This window comes from Acanthopagrus latus, chromosome 20 (assembly GCF_904848185.1).
Source record: "Acanthopagrus latus isolate v.2019 chromosome 20, fAcaLat1.1, whole genome shotgun sequence".
NCBI lineage: Eukaryota > Metazoa > Chordata > Actinopteri > Spariformes > Sparidae > Acanthopagrus > Acanthopagrus latus.
This window is the reverse complement of record NC_051058.1, coordinates 10,483,629-10,506,259: the sequence shown is the minus strand read 5'-3', so window position 1 is coordinate 10,506,259 and position 22,631 is coordinate 10,483,629. Positions and strand designations below refer to the sequence as shown.

General features: G+C 40.6%; 1 protein-coding gene across 3 annotated transcripts; it reads left to right on the top strand.

Annotated features, from left to right (window-relative positions):
* Positions 1–1,408: 1,408 nt before the first annotated feature.
* Positions 1,409–21,806, top strand: LOC119009327 (actin-binding LIM protein 1-like). Of its 3 annotated transcripts, XM_037080456.1 has the most exons (21): positions 1,409–1,780; positions 6,991–7,134; positions 9,034–9,217; positions 9,321–9,430; positions 10,108–10,234; positions 10,358–10,451; positions 11,093–11,180; positions 11,344–11,402; positions 12,144–12,200; positions 13,091–13,168; positions 14,643–14,813; positions 15,810–15,839; positions 15,944–16,073; positions 16,237–16,326; positions 17,671–17,718; positions 18,101–18,165; positions 18,474–18,519; positions 18,641–18,648; positions 18,944–19,018; positions 19,387–19,467; positions 19,786–21,806. In XM_037080456.1, the coding sequence occupies exons 1-21, from the start codon at positions 1,471–1,473 to the stop codon at positions 19,897–19,899; spliced, it is 2,109 nt and encodes a 702-aa protein (XP_036936351.1). In that variant the 5' UTR covers positions 1,409–1,470; the 3' UTR covers positions 19,900–21,806. The 3 variants fall into 3 exon arrangements, with proteins under 3 accessions (XP_036936351.1, XP_036936352.1, XP_036936353.1); XM_037080457.1 differs by lacking the exon at positions 12,144–12,200 and having other exon boundaries at positions 19,786–21,802; XM_037080458.1 differs by lacking the exons at positions 12,144–12,200; positions 16,237–16,326 and having other exon boundaries at positions 19,786–21,795.
* Positions 21,807–22,631: the final 825 nt, after the last annotated feature.

Genomic DNA, 22,631 nt, shown 5'->3' with positions numbered 1-22,631 from the left:
ACAGAATGTGTAAATACTCAAAGACAGAAAGAAAGAAAGAAAGAAAGAAAAATAATTTCTTTAATAGTCAGCAGTGCTAAATTTCACATTGCTGCCAGTAGATGGCACTCTTTACAAGTGTGTTTTCAAAGCATGCACTGCAGCCTGTTCAGTGAGCACTGGAGTGTGATGACTTCACTACTGTGTGACTGGACTCAAAAGCTTTTAGCTTGTTCAGGTTATTCCCAGAGTCAACCTTCTATTTTTAGTAACTTGAACTTTTAGTAACTAGATTTTTACAAATCTGAAACCTTTTTGTAAGTGTGTGTGCCCGTGTATGTGTGTTTGTGTGTATTTTGGGTGAGGTGTTAACAGCACTTCAAATCACATCCATCATGTTGTCAACAACTGGACGGTTGTAGTCTACACTTAAATAGCTACCACCGACAAATGTGGCAGCAACACACATGAGTGTAACACATTAAACATGCGCACTAATTAGCTAACTTTTATACATTTAAAGGTGCAAAATGTAAGGATTTTGTTTTTTAAAACATCAATAAATCAAATGTGTATTTACATTGAAGACATGTCTGTACTGTGTTGAGGACATCGACTCCCAGATGCCCAAAGGTCCTGTGCCAGCAGTTTAAACACTGACACTTACTGGCTGTTAGCCTAGCTGCACAGCTAACTGAGCTAGCAAGCTATTTTTTTATTTCCTAGAGAGATACTTCCCGGGAGCTCTTTGAGCCCATTATCACATTTAATCAACATCTGATTAGTTGTCGGCACTGGATTCCAACAAAAAGTTAATTGGCGAGTGTCTGAACGGATGTACGGTGACTTGTCTGACCTTGCTGCAGCCCTAAAATACTTTCAGGCTCCAGGTCCAGGGTGCCGACCTTCTTGTCTCTGACTCTTTGCCAGGTGAAGCTAAACATCCAGAAGACTGCTGTCCCTGCTGGAGAACACCGGGGATTACAATATATGCAGTCAAAAGGTCATGAGAGGATTCTGAAAAATCAATTATGTGCTCATCTGGACCGTATTTAGTCGTAATCCAACAACAGATTAGACAGAATATTGCTTGTTCAGACATTTACTGGGGGATTTAAATACAATATAACTTCATCTAATACTGGATGATACAATAGCTCGTGATCTTCTTAAAAGAGCACCCAAATCACTTGATCACTCGAAGGCTGGAACTCATGCGCATGTGTCTGGAATGGAGGGAAGAAGGTTACCTGATAGGGACTTCCTTGTACTCAGATCCTCTGTTTACCGTGAAGAGAAACCCTAAAAATATACCTCACTTAATCTTCTTAAGGGGCGTGTGGCAGGAGTAAGTCGTTGACTGCCTGATTGACAACACTCACACACACACACACACACACACACACACACACACACGCTGAGTCAGTCCCACAGTCTTAGAGAGCAACCCGGCATCCACCGGAAAGGCTTTGACATCTTGAGGTTTGCTTTATGGTTTCTCGCCTGGGGTCAGTCTGCAGCCTCAACTGTTTGGCTGAAAGCCTCGACAGCATGTCGGGCCCTTTCAAACTCAGCAGCCTGGGCAGGATCTGCGGCAGCACGCACAGCAATGAAATGGTGGTCATGGACCGGGTCAAGAGGAAGAACTCCGTCAGGCGTATGTCGATTATTGAGGACGGGGAACTTGCGGAGGTCCTCTACCTTATCCCCAAACAGTCCATGATGGATCAGCTGCCCTTCCTCAACCCCAACGACTACATCCTGTGTGAGAAGTTGGCCAGTATACCTGCAGAGATGTCAGGTAACAGAGAGTTCAATTGTGTACATGGTTGTTATTTGAATGTATGGTCCCTTACGCTCTGTAATGTGGCCGTAAAACTCCGGTGGATGTGACACGTTTTCACAGATTTCCATCAAGGAAAGACAGCGTTGCAGCATTCTCCCAAACAACTTGAGAAGATGGGGAATTGTTTTGAAAAGTTAAGAGAAGTAAACCTAAAGAAATGTAAAATGGCCCTGTACAGCTTGACCTGTGAAATCCAAGTTCTCATCTGAAAAGGATGCACAAGCTTTGGCCCTCTGAAAAACTTGTCAGACAATTTCATATGTTTTTTTTTCAGTGTTTTTTTTTTTTTTACATTTCAAAACAAGTCCCCATCTACTTAAGCTGTTCAGGAGGATTCTGCCACGTGGTTTTGCCATGAAGCTTCAGAGATGCATAGACTAAGAAACTCCACTTGACCTTTCCATTAGCGTGAGGGTGAGCAGACAATAACTTAATTTTTAATTTTTGGGTGAACTTATCCTTTAACGCTATCAAAGCTTATTGAAAACTGATTTCACTTACGCAGACCAAATAAGGTTGCGTATAGGAGATGACACACACATATGTTCAGTTTTGCTAGTTTAAGAATAAAGGCAGAGTCACCACATGCTTGAAAAGTGAGGTTTAAAAGCCAGAAAGATCATCAGCAGCAGGTAATGTTGTTACTGAGTCATCCGTACTGGACAACAGTCCCACTGTGGAAACACAGATATCACGGTTATTCTCCCTGAAGGAACACAATCGGACACAAATCTGTGTGTAGTGTAAAATCACTCAGCTGGTGAGTGAAGGAAGGAATTTAACTGATGGAGCTTGACAGGTTTGTGTGATTTACCTAAAAAAAAATAAGAATTTAAAACTATATCAGCATCACAAAGCACCAGTAGATGTCCAGAAGGCAGCCGGATTGAATTATTCTCTTGTTCAGCGTGGTTCACAACACAGCTCAGAATCACAAGAGCACTTAATGCCACTCCTGCTATCCTCTTTGTTTTAGAACACACACACACACACACACACACACACACACACACACACACACACACACACACACACACACACACACACACACACACACACACACACTCCTGCCCTCTGTGTTTTTTGGACCACCCCCTTTTCCCTGGGACCAGCAGTCCTGTTAGTTCCTCTCCTAACTCTGTGATCGGCTGCAGTGAGCGCTCCCACAGACGTGTGGAAACCAGCTGTCATGAAAGAGAAAGGTAGATGTTTGTGTGTGTGAGTGTGTCTGGTTGTCTATGTTGTTTTCTGTCTTTCTTTGCATACATAGGATTCTTTAATTGCTTGTTATTAAGTTCAAAAGTATCTGAGCTTCATCCACAGTTACTGTCATCTGTCAATGTGACACATTGTTGTGCTCACTTTATCACGTCACACATCTTAAATTATTAACTATGTTTGTGCTGCAGTCTTGTAGGTTTTTTTCTCTGTGAGGTTTCATTTGATTGTTTTAAATATCAAAACTAATATTGCACAAGACTTTGTCTGCGCTTCTCCCGTAGAATTATCTTGTTTAAACTTCATGTTATTTGTAATTCGGTATGCCATTTGGCTGTGTGAAAGCTCTGGCAGGTGAATTCTGCCAAGAAAATCCCATTTATTTATACTGTATTTTCATTTATTTTAAGATGTTTAAGGGGTTTTGTAAAATAAAAATTGCAGCAGCCAAGTGGGGAAAAGTGGAAGCACAGCTGCTACCGCTAATCGCAGAGCATCATGGTTAGGTAACACCAGCATGTGATTTTTGGAATACCTCTGAATGGGGCAGTGTTTCCGCCTGATTGTTCTGTTTCACAGCCACAAGGAGGTGATTTAAACCATTGTGAGTGATCTGATGCTCTCTGCTCAGAGTAGAGTGGTGGGAAAAATATTTTCATTTTACCAGACCAGCAGAAGATAAAGGGGAGGTGAGATAAAAGCCTCCTGACGCTTTCCATTCAGATATTGTAGCTCGATGTCCTGAAGAAACTCCAGAAACTGTTCCACTCATACTGAACGGAAGGATGGCTTATTTGAGCAACAGTGGGAAAAGTATTCCCATTGTATGTCTCAACAACAAAAATAAAGCCATAATTATGAAATCAAGTCATAATTATGGGATGGCACAGAGTCTTGGATTTCACATGATACAAGCAGGAATTTGCCCAGGATAACTGCCCAATGTAAATATAACTGCACAGGTAAGTTCACTGTATAAATGTGAATACATGGGTGTGTATACACATTTATGAAAGCCCATTTCTGAAGAAAAAAAGTTGATGAAAAGTTGATAAAAACTTGACTTTTCAATCTCATAATTATGACTTTCTGTGGAACATTTTTTTTCTTAAACTGACTAAAATGGTCTTCCATACATATTAAAATGCTTTCCAAATAGAAATGAAAAAAAAAATATTTCCATAGAGTGCTCCTGCTGGTGAAATTCTGAAACTGTGCTTAAATAAATATTGTACTCCAAAAGATGTGACACTGGAGGCTCTAAATCTGCAAACTCTCATTCTTTGCCGTCTTCTCCTTCACCATGACAGGTGCTTGAGAATTACCGCGCTATTCATTGATACGTTACCAACGATGACACCATCCAGTGTAAAGGAAACACTTGTAAAAAAAGGGTATTGGGTATCGACAGCATGGCCAAACACAGCTTGTAGCCCATATGACCTTGCTGCAGATGGTTAAATTTAAAATCTTGTTGCTTTGTACTTCAACAAAAATAGAACCAGTTGTACTTATACATCAAAAATTCATGTTACCTAATATAGACACTCCGTCACTCCTCAACCACACACACACAGATGCAGTTTATCATTGCTGGAGATACTGGCTTGTGTGATTAGCCGTCCGTCTCAGGTTTCCCTCCATTTGCTGTCTTTCTAAATCCATCATTTGCTAATGCTCGACACCATATCAGCTTCACATTCTGGGAGAGATCAAGAAAGAGGGGACGACATTTTGGACTGAAGGATGCACACATCGGTCGCATCGTTCAGACAAGAGTGCAGACTAAACAAAAAGCAGGATGATACCACACACATACTGGAACATTACATTGTATTACGATGCGATATATACAAGCCTGTCCCACTGAAACAAAACTTTCAAACACTTTCTGAAGCTGGAACTGCAATTCTGTGCACACCCCCATGAAAAACTGCTCGCCTGTATTTGTGTTGGCATCACCGCAGCTCTGTCATTAACAAATATCTGAGGCGTTCTAGGACAAAGGCCAGCCTGGCTGGGTTTTCACTCATTGTTTGGCGAGCCACCGCCAAACGAGCGGTTCACATTCCCGCTAGGATTTTGTTTGGCAGAAATAACGCGTACTTGCATCTTGATTTTTTTAAGTGATCAGAATCACACAGTGTCCTCTGCTGTCCCTCTAATTTGCAAAGGATGCTGCAATCAAAGCCTTTCTGTCTCAGTAGGCTCGAAAACTCTTTATTTCTTATGACAATTTGTATCGTTTGTTGCGTGCACCAGCCCTGCTTGAAAAGCTTTGTTGTTGTTTGCATGCTAACTGGATTTCTTCCGAGCTCGATGTAATTAGATTTTTCTCCGCGGTGCTGAGTGGTGGCTTACTCCAAAACTGCACAATCAGTTACATTGAACTTGAGTTTTTGGAGAGGGGGGGCTTGGTCTCCTAATCTAATTTGTTATCACATACTTGTTACCATGTGACAAACCTCTCCTGTTGTGGGGCAGAGTTGGGGCCACATTCCAATGCTCCTTGACTTTCTCAATCTTCACGAGGCTGAGTTCGGGAATCTGAACAGTTCACGTACATCATGTACATGCAGAAATCTGGTTTGGTCAAATAAATGAACTGAGATCTGAGGTACACTGCCAGCATCGCTGTTATTCGGCTCATTTTTGATTTGTGCATAAACCGTACATGGAAGCAAGAAGAGATGGAGCTCATGTGTCCGTTTATCTATTTGTATGCCGTGGTGTCCACATTCTTTCCCCTCTCTCCTCTGCTAATCACATTCAAGACCTTTCGAGTGGGCTGTGATTAGATTGCACAGGCACCCACTGCTCTTGCTGCCATTTAAACATGAAAGAGTGGGAAAAAGAAGGAAGGAGGCTCAGCTTTCTTTCTGTAGTTCGAGACAGGGTCTGGCAAACGAGTGCCAACACTCATGTAGCACAAACAATATTTGTTTATGACCCCCTTTGTGAGGTAATCTAGAGATTACTTGTGTGCGTTTGTGCCGAAGCTAAGTGCGTCTATACATTGTGTTCAGTTATGTAACCACTGACGGGATGACTGTGCGGTAATATTGTATTGTGATGAACCGTTCAGGCAGACAGGGATTAACCTACTGCGTGGATGAGAGAGATTTTTACTGGGAGGACTGTGTTACTGATCTTGGATTTACTTTCAAGCTGCTTATATATTTACCAACTGAAGGAGAAATGTTTTGGCATGAACATAGTTTAGCAGCGTGGAGTCAGTCCACCACCCTGAAACAGAAAATATCTGAACAGAATATCAAGTTTGGCATTACAAGCATTATTCAAGTTAAGTTTGCCATGTATGCATCGTTAGCATTACCCCTGCTAAACAGCAGCATGTTAGCATTGCCAATTAGAGCATGCCGGCACACTGATGTTAGCATTTAGCATTAGGTCGAAGCACTGTGGCGACGTTCCCTCACTGGGCTGCTGGCTTGGCGCCAAAGTGCAAAACATGATATGACATTCTTGTTTGGCTTTGCTGAACTCTGTGTTTATCTCTAAGTAAGAAAGATTAGCGTGCTAACCCAGCTAAGTTTAGCATGTTAAACAATGTTTGATTAATGTTAATCATGTTTAACATGGTAAATGTTGCCAAACAGCAGCACGCTAGCATTGCGTGTGCGAGCACACTGATGTTAGCGTTTAGCGTTAAGTCAAAAGAGTACACAGTCTATTTCCACAGTTAATATAACAGACTGCTATGCTAAATCAACCAGACCTTTAACTTTTTAAGTTTCCTCGCATGATTAAATATTAAAACTTGCAGATATATTCTGAATACAAGCAGACTGGCAGTTTAATAAAACAGGTTTTACACGATACATAAAGATAGTAGTTTAAAAATGAGATTTTACACAACATGCTTATAACAAACAATGATTGCTGATAACCGAATAAACGACTAATTCATTTTCTCTCCCCCATAGTGCTACCCACTTCGGATGGCGGCAATGCGAGCCCCTCAGCGGGGGGGCGGTGCATCCAGTGTTTCAGATGTGGGAAGCCGTGCAAGGGAGAGGTGCTGCGAGTTCAGGCCAACCACTTCCACGTAAAGTGCTTCACCTGCAAGGGTCAGTAGTACATCAGTCTGTCTCTGTGAGTTAGCAGATGCAGGTTCCCCTGCGAGGCGTCCCGCAATCGCACCTCAGTCAGAACAGAACTTATTGGCAACTTTAGAGCGATCCTGTCAAGAGAATTCCTCACGTGCAGTGAATTCGAATGAATCCTGAACATATCCATATTTTCTAGTTGTTGCAGTAACACAAGTGACATTTGACCCTTGTATGGATGTATTAAAAACAACTAATATCGGTTGGGTTAGCCTTAAATTGAGCAGAATCTGCCGGTCAGGCATTAGTCATTTAGCCCCCCTAGTGCCATCAAGATTAATTTATCACAAAACATCTACAGCGGGTTGTTGTGAGAACCTCCTAGGTTGTCAGACAGTCATTCACCAGAGTTGTTCTGTTTCGTGGAAAACATAGTTCCTGAACACGCTTTTGTTCCCACTAATCGAAACTGACAAGCTTCTCGTATTATCGCCCCTTTCATCGCATTGTGGTGGTGTTTATGGGGGCCGAGGAAACAAAGAGACTCCCAGAGCGGAGATGGATGCAGTACTTTTAACAGTGGGAGGACCCGGGGTTGAAGGGGGGCAGTGGACTTCACAGAATCAGAATTTACCTCAAAGTTTCTCGATTTGAATGTGAAAAAATCTGAATATATATAAACAAAGAACAGATTTTTTTTTTTTATTGTTTTAGTGATACATAACCATTTTATGAAGCAATCTGTGGGACCAGAGGAATGTGGCCACATGTTTGTGTTGGTTTTATTCAGACTTCGAAATTGTTATTTTTAAAATAAAACCCATCTTTTATTTTGAGTGACTTGCCGTCGGACAGGAATAGAGCGGCATAAATCTGTCTTTGGCATCTCAGCGCATTGTGTTGCAGCGGGACTGTGGCAGGTATCGAATGACTCCAAACAAGCTGAGAGAAAAAAAACACTGCCTTCCTGTCGGTCACTCGTCACCGGGCTGATCAGCAAACGCACATGCGATCACGGATGCACCCAAACACATAAACACTTTAGAAACTCTGGCAGACTCACAAGGTCAGACAACCCAAATAGCATTTATCTCATCGCTTTGATGGATTAAGTAGCTGCTGTCAACTTACCACTACGCCAACAGCCTGTGGAAAAGGTGACAAGTTGAACTTGAAATCCATTCAAAGTAAAAAAAAAAAAAAAGGACAAATTTGAGTGATACATGTGCGAAAAGTTACAAATGTTTGGTCCCAAAGCTCAAGCAATTAAAAAAACACACATATGTCAGGAAAAATTCAGCATAAACAAACCAATATACATGAAAGCAAAGAAAAAACAACAACAACAACAAAAATGAGTGCTGGCTATTACAAAATGTAAGTCAGCACAAAAGCAGAGCTTTTTAATGAGGCAGGAGAGCAGCAGTGTGATGCCCTGCTTAATTGTCATGATTTGTTTTCCTTAAGCCGCATTGATTGTCTGGAGTGAACAGGCAGCCATTCAGCTGGTTAAAGACACAACACACACACACACACACACACACACGCATACGCACACACACACACAGGAAGTAATCGAGGGCGACTCATTTAGAAAAAGAGAGACGGCTAGTGGGAGAACTCCAAAACTTGACCTACGAATGGCAAAATTTAATCACTCTGATTGGAATATAGAATAAAATTGTGGAATTCTTTGTTTTATCAGTGTAAATCCTTGTTCTGCGTGCTGGTTATAACACACCAGCAGGCCTAGGTTGATTATCACAAGCCACATTCTTTATGTTACACACAAGATGATAGACAAATATTGACTGTTGGAGCTTTAATGTTTAATGCCATCAAACATTTTCATCTCTCTCTCTCTCTCTCTCTCGCTATCTCTTTCTTTCTGTGTGTGTGTGTGTGTGTGTTGGTGTGCAGTGTGCGGCTGTGACTTGGCCCAGAGTGGCTTCTTCATGAAGAACGGGGACTTCCTCTGCCCACTGGACTTCCAGAGGCTTCACGGCACGCTCTGCAACAACTGCAGGGAGTTCGTGGAGGGCGAGGTGGTCACGGTCCTGGGGAAGACCTACCACCCAGCCTGCTTTGTGTGCACCGTTTGCAAGTAAGTTTAACACGCCCAGAGGAAGAACGACTTCTCTTTTTGGTTCTGAAAGATTGTGTGCCATCCCTCTGTCTCTCTCTCTCTCTCTCTCTGTGTTCCTCAGACGTGCCTTTCCTGCGGGGGAGTGTGTCACCTTCAGTGGAAAAGACTGCTTCTGTCAGCGCTGCATTCGACCCGTCTCTCCTGCTCCCAACGACGTCAGCTATCCGAATAGTAAGAGCAGAAATAACTCTCTGAGCAAAGGGACAATTAATCCCGTGCTCTTATCAATACTAATCATTAATATTTAAAAGTTTTAAAATAGATTGGAGACTTTGATCAGGTGCAGATAAGACAATCCTCCTATGCCAGCCTGTATGTTTCATTTATCCCGAGTCACTCAAGGTCAGAGCCACCTCTGTCCGCCGCCTTCATCACAGGAAGATAAACTCTGACGCACTTCTGAAGGTGACATGCGCGTATTTAAGGATGCAAGGATGCTGGAAGCAGGCCGAACAGTGTCCCTAAGTCCAGCCTCGCCTCCTCCTCCTTTACACATTACCTCACAAATTCTGTCATCTTCCTGGGATGCCTCCAGGTCAGTGACTCGGAGAGACGGCAGAAGTCAACTCAAAGTGAACCTGTCCGGCTAAGAACTATAGATAGACGAGGGATCCAGACTCACAAAGCCTCTGGATTAAGAGGATCTCTCTGCAGGACTGTGCAGAAGATCAGAAAACACACACACAGCTCCTGGGATGGATCTGTAATGTTCAGTGTCAACATGTTTATACAGAGACAATTAAGAAGAATTGAGTAATTGAATTAGAAAAAGTGAGTCAATGAAAATTTGTGTGTGTGTGTGTGTGTGTGTGTGTGTGTGTGTGTGTGTGTGTGTGTGTGTGTTTCAGACTGCTCTGGCTGTGGTAGAGACATCAAAAATGGCCAGGCTCTCTTAGCTCTGGGCGGCCAGTGGCACCTCGGCTGCTTCAAGTGTAAAGCCTGCCGGAAAGTTCTGAGCGGGGAATACATCACCAAGTAAATACAAGACTCTTATTCTTGACAGAATGACATTAAATAGATTCCATCACAGCTAACATACAGATAAACAAAAAACAAAACAAAAAAATACCCCCGTTTGTTTTGACTTTTACTTTTCAGGGATGGCGTTCCCTATTGCGAGCGGGACTACCAGATTCAGTTTGGGGTACAGTGTGAAGCATGTCACAAGTTCATAACTGGGAAAGTCCTCGAGGTGAGAAATCCTGAGTGAAGAGGGAAGCTCCTGGTCTGTATTTGCATCACTTGATACAGAAATACATTTCGAGATGTGCCCTTTTTCAGTAGTTCTATTAAAGGTGCAACACACAAGAATTTTAGTTGAAAACAACAACAAAAAAGTTCAAGAGAATGTGAACGACAGCTTGTATTGCATAGTTAGCATGCTAACCAGCTAGCCACAGCCTGTCCCGGTCTAAAGCTCTTCTGTGCTTGTGGTGCTGGTTCTCTGATCTCTTAGTTTGGACTGCTAGCTGCACGGCTAACTGAGCTATCTAGCAGATAAACAGACAAACCAAACACTGCCTCTAGAAAGGTTCTTTCTTTCTTTCTTTCTTTCTTTCTTTCTTTCTTTCTTTCTTTCTTTCTTTCTTTCTTTCTTTCTTTCTTTTCACATTTTTTAGTGGCCACAGTGGGGGAGAGCGAAACGAGGGCTTTTCAGTACACCACCCTGCACATACAATAACAGCTGACTCAGTGAATTAGCAGACATCTTGTGTCCAAGACATTTGAATGTTCATACATTCTGGATTTTTCAGACGTACTGGTTCTTGGTAAAATGGCCTAATAATACTAATAACTATGACGCATACACCTCTTTCTTGTTATCTGCTACAGGCAGGGGACAAACACTATCACCCCACCTGTGCAAGATGCAGCCGGTGTGACAAACTGTTCACAGAAGGCGACGAAATGTATCTGCAAGGTCAGTTGGATTAAGACGATATATACGTATATACGCACTGACACTCACTTAAACGTGTACGTTGAAGGTTGTTCACTGTGTTAACCGTGCATTTCTTGTGGCATGCTGTAATTCTTTTTGTTATAATGCCTGCAGTAAGTGACTGTCCCTGCTGTCTTCGCAGGATCAACAGTTTGGCACCCGCACTGCAGAGACAGCAGCAGAACGGAGGACAATTACAGGGTAAGAACATCGATTAGAATCAAGGCGTGACATGACACAATATTCACATAGCTGCAAAAGTATTTTAAAAATGTTCTTCAAAACCTTACTGCAGATGTTTAAGGTTGAGAAAATATTTTGCACTTTATAGGCTGTATATAGACTCTCTTTGAAGTGTGAACAAATGTAATCTAAAAGCTAATGAGTAACTAATGCTGTCAGACAGATTTCAGTGGAGTAAAAAGTATGATATTTATCTGTGTGTAGCAGAGTAGAAGCATTGATGGAGTGTAAGTACATAACTAAGTACTGTAAGTACAATTTTGAGTAACTTCTACTTTAGTGTTTCCATGTTACCTTACAACCTTATACTTCCACTCCACTACATTACATAAATATTATACTTCCCACTTGATTACATTTATTTGATAACTTCAGTTTAGTTAAAACTTTTGAAACTATTGTCAGAAAATTACTTTTGATAATCAAGTGCATTTAATATCAAATAATTTTTCTCAAGTGCTATTCGTATGATTGCCTTTCAGTTTTGCCAAGGTAGTATTTAAATATATTATCTTTCCTCTTACATACAATATATGAATCTCAAATGTGTACTTGAGTTCATGTCCTTAGTTACATTAAGCCACTAGATATCATGCATATAACGTCTTCAAGTAAGAAGTTGTTATCTACAGGTGGTGTCACTGCTGCTACACGAAGGATGTGAGTGTGACGCGTGTGTAAATGTCTGTCATTTCTCAGGTCAGCAGACCAAAAACACCATGTCTCGATTTCTTTTACCCCCCACACGAACTGAAGGTCAATACTGTGAGCGTGCCTGCTGATTGCACGGTCGGCTTTCTCTAGAATGAACAGGCTGTAATCTCACGTCTTGAGATTAACTGCACACGCTTGTTTCACATGCAGCTCAAACACTTTGCTCAACAGGCCGGCCAACAGCGCCTGGCGCGCTAATGCAGAGAAGAGAAAATGAAGTTCATCTTTGATGCACAATAAGTTTCCTTCTCGTGACTTTTTTTTTTCTCAAGAGAAGCTTTTAATTTGTAGAGCACATGTACTGTGTGTATAATGTGTGTTAATTACTCCGTTTCTTACCTAGCCTTTCAATCAGTTAGCTGTGGTATATGATGTGTTACTGCTGACCATGCTGCATGCTTGGCCGTTTCCTGTCATCCTCAAGTACATAGTTTGTTCATTCCCCATTAAAGGGACAGTTCACCCAGTCATTATCTTCTCAGCCCCCTGCCGTTGGAGAGTCAGAGGAAGTCTTAAAACGTGAAAAATAAAGACATACGTTTTGTGGACAATGAAACTTCACCCGACTCTCCTTGGGCATGTGGTTGAGTGGCTAACGTCTTTACCTGAACTGCTCTTTTAAGTACTGATCCAATTTGATGTATGGCTGATTTAATTGGTTAGCACAAATATAAGTGGAGATCTTGAGCCAATTACAGCACAGAACAATGCGCATAAACTGCATGATACCAGGCTGTACACTGCTGCATTTAGTTTCTAGAAATGGCTTGTACCTACTTTAGTAACACGGAACTATGATGATGATCCAGTTGTGTGTTCACAAGAGACACTGAGTGATAACAATTGAGGCTGCCAACTGGTGCCTGACCTGAAGCAGATACCGATCATTCTCAGCATCCCATGACAAAGGTATGTTTTTTGTTCATCATCAGCCCGGCAGATCTTCATCTGAAAGCTCCTGCTCCAGGCCGGGTTCATGCACTCCAGGGAGTCCTGGTCGCACCATCTGTGTAAGTCCCAGTGACAAAATCTGCTCAGCATCCTCCGTGGTGCACAATTCACCATGGGTTGATTTTCATGTCATTTATCCCTTTATTTGTACAGGGGAGTCGCATGGGCGAAGTGTCTCTGTTGCAAGATGTTTCTTTTTGACAGTGAATGCAGACAGACATTTAGGAAAATAGCCAATGTGTGAGTCTTAATGGGACAGTACACCTCAAAATCAAAAACGCATACATTTCCTTTTACGTGTTGTGCTATTATCTGGCTAGATTGTTTTGGTGTGAGGTGCAGAGTGATGACCATATTGACACCTGCTTTCTCTCGAATATGATGGAGGTAAATGGCGCTCAAGCTAACTAGAGTAATTAGGCTAGCTATCAGCTGTGCAGGATTCCATTAGTGTTTACATGCCACGCTGTACCAAGCATGCGCTTGTTGGGTAGAGAGAAAATAGTTCCTACATGAAACTGCTCACAACAAGGTGTGTGGATTATTTTGAGAAACCTGGTCATGATTAGGGTACCGCTATGGTATGGATAATGGTACCTGGAATTCAGTACCAGCCCACAACGTTAACATTTTCTGGCACTTTACTTTCTTTAATAACAAAAATGTAACACCAGGTGTAAAATACAATACAAATTGGGTGTGATAACAGCATTTCTTCAAAGTAGGAGGCTGCTCAAAGATCTGAAACCTGGATATATATACACAGTCTAGTGTATACAGTATGTCAATATGTATTCATTGATTAAACTGGACAAGCTAGATGGATAAATAGTATTTACTACAGGTAAGAGAAAAATGTGCATTTTTTGTTTTAGGGTGAACTGTCCCTTTAACACACTATAACTATAAAAAATATAAATATATTTTTTATATAAATTGATCAACTTCACCTTGACTGATCGGAACTAGTTTTTAACTTGTTTGTGACAGAGAAATTGGATTTCAATTGTGGTTGAATGATGAAGGGCGTGCAAGAAAAAGATCTTAAATGTAAAAAAGTGACATAGTGACAAAACTCAACCACATATTGAACAGGAGTTTAGATTGATTTTGGTTCATCAATTTGAATGCATTGGCAATTCAGATTGCAACTGATTGTAAAAGTGCTGTCAGTGTCCTTCTGTTTCCTCTGTACCCTGGTGGTTTATAGTGTGTGGAATAAACTTTAACCCCATTAAATAATACACCTTAAAAACATGATTGATCACAGTTAGCCTTTTTATAAATATTAGCCTGATGAATAATGCAGTGAAACAGGACCACAGGTTATCACATTAATCTCTCCACTTCATGTGCCAAAGTCATAGTGGTGTTGTGGGATTAAAGTTTCATTCCTCCATGCTGTGATGTTTTTAGCAGCATTTGACCTTTGACCTGACCTTACCCTCACTGTCTGCTCTTTCTACCTCCCATCCTCTGTGTCCTTCTCCTCACCCACATCACCCCCCTCTCTCCTCCCTGTCCTGGTCCCAGGCAAAAGTAGACAATGAGGTCATTGATTACCGAGACTTAGCAGCAATTCCCAGAGTCAAGGCTATATATGATATAGAGCATCCTGATATGATATCTTATAAGTCTGTGAGCGACAACCCCTCTACTGTGGACAACAAAGGCAGCAGACAGGACAGGCAGAGCCCTGCAGAGGTAACTGCATCCCACGCTCAGAGCTACGTCCAGTGACATGTTTGTGTGTCTTGGTTTGGTTTATGGGTCAAATCAAGTGAGGTCTTGTTTTGTTGTTCTGACATTTGAGTGTTGTTATTTTTTGCCCAAAATGCAAAGACATTTATTGTGACAGATGTGTCTTTGACAATGTTTTGGCGCAGTAGTGGTTCCACATTAATTATAAATGTTATCTAAGTCATTATCAAGGCAGGTATACAGGATACTTATTACTGAGTTGACTGATAACATACTTAGTTTTTTGTTGTACTGTTGACCATTTATCAATAATATGTGCCAGGTCACCTGATACTAACTTACAATAATTAGTTGATAGATCCTCTGTAGTCGAATCCTTTAGTTTTGTTCCTTCGATGTCTCTCTTTTGAGAAAACCTCTCAACTCCAAGTTTTGTGGATTGCAGAGTTAAAGGGCAACTCCACGAATTTTACATTAAACATTAAAGCGTGTTAACAGGTCTTGGGGTTTACTACTGTACATGTGAAAAAGTAGTCTAAAGTCTTTTGTGGCTCAAGAGGAAGTTTGTGTAGTCTGATAAATTCCCCCCAGTTATGTCACTCAGTGGCTATGTTGCATTGTGGGTAATGTAGTAACCGCATTTTGAAAGGAAAGTAAAATGTGATATTTCTGATTGTGCTGTGTCAGTATTTTTTTTTTAAACTGTAATATGAGTGGACTGCTGCCTACATTACCCACAATGCAATTTAGTCTCTGAGTGAAATCACTGAAGGCGATTTACACCCCCCCCAGACCATGATGTGTAAAATTGAAGTTACCCTTTAAGAATACTGTGCACATAGAAAACATTTATAACAAAAGATGCATAAATTAGGCTAGCACAAGATCAAGGTCATTTTTTGGAATTTGGAAATAAGAGGTTTTCACCCGAAGTGACCGCTGTGCATGTTGTGTTTCTGTCGGGTTAATGTTTCTTCTTCTTCTGTCCTTCCAATTCAGTCACCAGGAAATGTATCTGATAGCACAGAGGTAAATATTAACTCAGTTAATGTAGAAATACTGTGACATCGGGTCATATACAGTTTGGATTTGTTGCGCTGATTAACACTGGTTTGTGTCTTTCTTCTTTCAAGGAGAGTTTTGAAGTGATAAGGCGCATACCAAAGTCTACAAGTAACGGCTGTTTTGGAGTTCACGCAATGTACAATCGGCATAGCTACACTCCGACTCCGTCCAGATCACCGCAGCACTTCCACCGACCAGGTGAGAAGCTCGGTCTGGAGTTCAAACATCTCAAGCCTTTTCATATTATCTTTGCAAAGATATTAACCCACACTCTTCTCACCTTTTCTCTGTTTGACCACCTTTCCTTTACCTCCACGACTCCTCCTCCTCCTCTTTCCACTTCTTTCATTATATTACGAAGGGCTGATGCTTTCTCCCTCTTTAATCTCTGGCAACAATGACTCCTGCCCCACTTCCCCTTTATGCCACCATTTCCTTCCCCCCACCAAAGGTAGGAAGCCCCGCTCCTCTGCCACACTTTTCTGCACCCCTTCTCCACTCCCTACCTTTTATTAACTGTTTTAATTTACTATTTTAAAAAAATGCATACCTACACCACTTTATGTCTAACTACAAGGCACATTGATGAATCCAACGGCAGAGTAAAAACTTCTACAACACCTTAACGGGTTGAAGGTTAAACAGTCACGGCTGGAATAGAAAAGGATGGTGCAGAGATGTGACTCACTTTATTCTTAGAAGCACTGAGCCATCTAGTGGTCAGAGTTCAGACACTGTCAGTCGCCCACGCCGACTCAGGAGACAGGAAAAACCTAGTTGCTTCCTACAGAGATATTTCACTCGTCTTTTCACTTTTTTTCATGTTGCATATTTTACCTTTATCTTTTCCTGTCGTTGTGCCTCCTCACCCCACAGCTCAAAATACACTCCTTTCAATAAATCTACATCAAAGTAGGTATTCATTAAAACAAACTGGTTTGATTGATTAAATAACTAAATATTTCTGTGCCTGTTCCCCAACTTCACTCACACATTCCACTACCGACTGGTCTATTTATAGCAGTGCCGTGTTTTATCGTGTGTGTGTGTGTGTGTGTGTGTGTGTGTGTGTGAGATGTGACAAGCTTTGACCGGTGATCGCTGGCATGTTTTTTTTTTGTTGGGAACTTAAAATCAGTAAGAAATCTAACAACCAGCAGGTTCTTGGTTTGTGTATGCAGCAGTGAGCACTGCTTTACAGCATTTGGTCTCAAAAGTAACAGTCAATTTGAAACACTGGAACCTGAAAAGGTTCCAGTGTTTGTCACATCTCACACTCCTGATGATCAACGCCATGATTACGTGAAATTAAACTGTACTTAAGAAACTGCTGTTGTAAATGTAAATGTGGTGTTATCTCATCATAGCATCGTGTTTTACAGTGCTGGCCTGTTTTGTTTAGACAGTACAGTACTATTTGACATAAAGGGTCCCCACAACTATTGTACATGTGTTGAACCTTTACTGAACTTTGCACTTCGAGAGCTTTTAACACTTTTGTGAGAAAGTGAGTGATGTGCACAGAGTCTGACCCCAGTCTTTCTTCTAAGACTAATTGATTCTGTGATGTAATGAAGTTTTGTTCCCCTAATCTAAAAAAAACATCAAGTAATGTGTAGCAGTTTGAGAAGAAGTTATTCCATATAAATCATATTTTTCATAAATCATAAGGGTTGAAGGGAATGATTTGGCGCCTTGCTGCTACAGGGCTGCCACAGTAGGTTTTTACTAACAACGCGTCCTTTTGTTTGTGCCATGTGAAATAATGTGACGTTGCATTCTTTCCTATCTTCAGACGAAGGCTTCAACATGTACAGGAGGCCTCCGATTTATAAACAGCAAGGTACGATAACACCTTATCATCTTTCACGTTTTAAAAGGTTTGTGTGAATGCTGCCTGATCTGTTGTCATTGTTTGAACTATACAAAGTCAACACTGCAATATAAGTCAGGGTACATAATCTGTGGGTAAACAGCTGGTAGATTTACCTAGCTTATCCTAAACAATGGCTGCTTAAATGTCACACATGGTATATGTGAAATGTGACTACACAAATAGAGTACTGAGAAGTCACTTTTTCAGAAGAATTAGCAGAGGGCTAATTAGAGAACCCCAGAAGGTATATTTTGCTCAGTAAGTCTGATCTGATACGGGCTAAGAGCCGAGTCTGGCTGTAAGTCGTCTCACCACGAGCTAATCTGTCTGCCGTTTCACTTTCACATAGATCCAAATTCCTCCACATCCCCGGCATCCTCTTTGCCTGGATACGGGCGCAATGGCCTCAATCCGGTAAGAGCAATGCGACTGATACCTAAATCTCTCTTTAGTGATTCTATATTACTGTTACTTTAAGAGATTTTCCTTTGATGCAGTCGGCTGAATCAACGCAAATAAACAGCATTTTTGACTAGCTTCCACTTGCTTCCTGGGCTGCTTATGCTTCACTTCATGTTTAGATTATGACACAAAATGTTTTTGTATTGGGAAACAAACTTCAAAATTTATATGAGCTTGTCCAACTTAATGGATAGAATTAATGACCCTGAAGATGTCTGAGCTGCTATAATAATGTATTAATATGTTTTCTCCTCACTAAGCCTCGGTCAGCTGATTTCTCTCATTACAGCGGTGACAGATTCAGAGGTAATTTGTAGACATTTTTAATCTCATTCATCTATAATGGAAAAGAAAAGTAAATATCAATTCAATGGATAACGAAATAGATATTAATTGTCTTTCTTGTACTTTGCCTTTTCCCTTTCAGACTTTAAGGTATGTGAGAAGAGCTGAATGGAGCTTTGTATCCTGGCCGTGCTTCCTTTCCCTGTTTGGTTTACTGCATTTCCAAAGGACTGTCTGCATGTTATATGAAGTATACAATCAAATCCATGTCAGTGCAAAGCCGGATTTGCAGATCTCTTCATTAATATGTGTATATTGCACGGATGACATAACTCTTTAACCACACATTTCACACATACACTTTACTTGCGTTGGCTCTTAGCTCGAAGTGACTAATCCTGCCAGGATGTTTTTTCCCATTGCATGTGTTTGCTTCATCCTGTAGCTCATCCATGACGGTCTGCATCCATTAGCAGGAATGGAGAGAGGAGTGTCTATGCCTAATTTGTTGGAACCAAAAGCAAGTATTTATTTGCATATTCGTGCATTTGCTACCATTGGATGTTCTGCCAGTGTGTTTACTAGAGGAGAGTTTTTGCTAAAAGACACTTATAATGCAGTACAAAAAAAGAGAAAATACAAGGAAATCTCAAGGACAAAATCGCTACAGTCATTTAATAGCTCTTTGGAGCTAAATTAGCACACTTTATAACTAAACAGTATATGTAAAAGCAGGATCTTTCTCTGGTATTACATATATCCATATTTGTATGGTACATATGGTACATGACATCATAACTATGTCTGGTAGCTGGAAGCCTTTCATGTACAGAAGATTGTGTTTAGCTGAAGCATATGTGGTGATAAAAGAGTCTTTGTCGTGTCAAGGTCTACCCATATGAGATGCTCACGGTTGCTAACAGGGGACGAGCGAAGCTTCCCAGGGATGTTGACAGAACAAGACTCGAGGTACAGTAACATGAGAGAGAAGCACTATTACAGTGTGACGCTCCAAACAGACGGCACACTGAAGCTCAGGCACAAATTCAAATGCAAAATATTTTTCATTTCATTTTTCAATTAAAAGCTCGACCTTGATTAAAATGAACAAAGAGCAGGATAAATTCCTCGACAGTGGCATCATCTGTCACCGCTCAAAGGCTTTTCTTAAAATCAAGATGAGGACATGTTCAGTCAGACCCGCAGTATGAGAAATGCACCAAACAGATGAACTGTGCAGTTTACCCTGACTTTAATCTTTCATTATTTTCTGCCTTTCTGTTGCAGCGCCACCTATCCCCGGATTCGTTCTTTGAGATCTTTGGCATGGAGATTCAAGAGTTTGACAGACTCCCACTGTGGAAACGGAATGACATCAAGAGGAAGGCAAATCTCTTCTAAACGCTGCCTGATGCATGTTTGAGCTCATTGTTAATATGCAGTACATGTTAAGTTTTGATCACCCCTTATGCTTATTTCTTTGCAAACTGTGTCTCCTCAGCAGCACAATATTTTTGTTTCCCCATTTGATTCTGTAGGCTATTGTAGTGAATAGTGCTTAAATTATATTACCTCAAAGCAAATATGAACATGAGAACTCAATTTATCTATAGTAAATTACATTTTTTTTTTTTTTGTCTTTCCCAAGTCAGCCCTGTCCCCCCACGTATTACGTTCATATTGGACGATTCAACTGAGACTATTCATGCCCACTCATCGTGCAGCAGGCAGTGTGATTTTTAATAACATTTTAATAACATGGCGGATGGCGCAGGTGGTGGAAAACATTGGGTGATGATCAGCACCAACATTACTTAAAAGAACTAATGGTTAAGGTTGAATTACAATATTGTATCAATATCTAGTTTAAAGATGCAATATGTAAGAATTGGTCACCTGTTGCCGTTAGCTAGTCAGCTCAGTTAGCCGTGTAGCTAGCAGTCAAGACTCAGAGCTCAAGGCACCAGAAAAGTGTTTTCAGCTAGCAGAGGATATTTGGACCAGGTTTAGCCAGGGCTCGCTGGTTAGCATGCTAAACATCCCTTGAAACACAAAACATAGATGCCACAGATTTCACCCATGTTGTCACTGCTACTCCCACCACATAATGTATTTTTATTACTCACTTTGTCGCCTGCTGGTTACACAAATGTTTAAGCACAAAACTGAAAACAGAAGATTTTTTTGTGAGCTGTATTTTTATGTCACTAAATAATCACTGAAATGTGCTTTATCGGACTGTTGAAGGAATATTTAAGATGACTGTCATGACTTAGCTGCGTAAATACGACTGTATGTGTTACCCTGACAATGCTGTACCAGCACACCACCTCAAGCGCCCTAAATAAAGTCTTGCACTTCTTACAAGTTTAGTAAATGGTTGTCTTTTTATTGACAGAATAGATCACACTGTGCATATACAATGAGTGTTTAGGCAATATTTTTCTGACTATCAAGTAGCTGAGATCTTAATTAATCCCTGACTTTCCTGTCGTCCCGTTAAAATCAGGAGACAGATGGCCCAGACTGTGATAAACTGCTTTATGAGAGACAAGCAGAGAACACATTTTCAAGACACCTTGCCAAATGCGTCTGTGTTTGTATAGTGCAAATAGATAAGCTACCCGCAGTGTCATAAAATGAATGTAGTATTAAGATTTTACAATGTTACACACTGAGTTAAGACAACAGGCGCTGTGCCAGCACACTGCAAAGCATTTTCGAAACATCACAACGTTGAGCAACACGTCATATTTTCACTCAGAAAAACAGCCGCATGGTGGAAGATTTGCAAAACTCCCCGACTGAACTTCACCTGCTATCCATAACTCATGCTTACCCATTGGATTGGGCTCTGACATATTTTTACAATGTGTTTTCTTTTCTTGTTTTCCATTTCTTAACGTGACCCAACCACGAGCCATTGGACATGTAAGACCAACAGATGGTGCTGTGGAGCCTGGAATTAAATAATCCCTAATAGGTTGCTCTCCATATTTAAATTTCACATTTAACAGACTTTGTTTAAGCTTGAAATTTGAACAATATAGCTGAGGTGTTCTATTTCTTTACTTGTTTCTATCAAAATGCCATTCAGTAGTAATGGTGGTATGAAAATAACAATCCCAAGCAAGATAGACTGGGTAATGTGCGCAAATTAAATCATCATAATTTAGCAAATGTATACATTCTTTTAAAGGAGCACTATCTAGTTTTGGGGAATACATATTAATCAGAAGAAAAAGATCTTGATTTCTGCCTATATACATTAAATAAAAAAAACTTCAATTTCAACACTGAACAGACAACACAGTTTCATACTGTTTTACTTTGTTTATATTTGGTGGACCCTGCCACCTTCTTAGCTTCCTAGTGTTCTGGGGATCTTATTTCCTTTGTACATTTACCTAATATCATTTGTATATTTACCTAACATTGTAAATATTAGAAATTCTGAGTTTGTATTTCTTCTTCAAAATTGCACAGTGCCCCTTTAAAGCACAATAATATGATGTCACTGTGTTTAAGATGACATTGCTGTTTATTTGCACTTTAATAGTAGCTTAGGGGATTGTAAGACTTGTCTGTGACAAATAATCATTGTGTCATCTTACTCATCATGGTACGATTCAATTCAATTCAGATGGCTTTATTGGCCTGACGTAACCCTGTTCATATTGCCAAAGCAAGCACTTAGACATGCAAAAGCTAAATAGTAATTAGAAAACACACCACAGCAAATAAGCATACTTCAGCAAATAAACATAGTTATCTTCACAAAAAAGGCCTCAATTAGCTTGCAAATTTTTCATTTTAGGTGACAGTTCTTGCAGTTAAGCAACTATCTTTAAAAAAAGAAAAAACATTAGGAATTAGAAATGTTTTGACAGATTCTAACCTTTCTTTTCTTCTTTGCTCTCCTGTCCTGTTGCTGTGGATTTTGAAGATTAGCACACCACATAAAACAAACAAATGTATCAGCTACAGGAGTCACCTGAATAAATGTAGGTCCGCAGTCTGTCTTTTCTTTTCAGTCTGAAATGCAAAAATATTAGCTCAGGCTCATATCAACAACGTAACAGTTGCACATAGCAGATAGGTTTTTTTTTTGTTGTTGTCATGGGCTCTTTAAA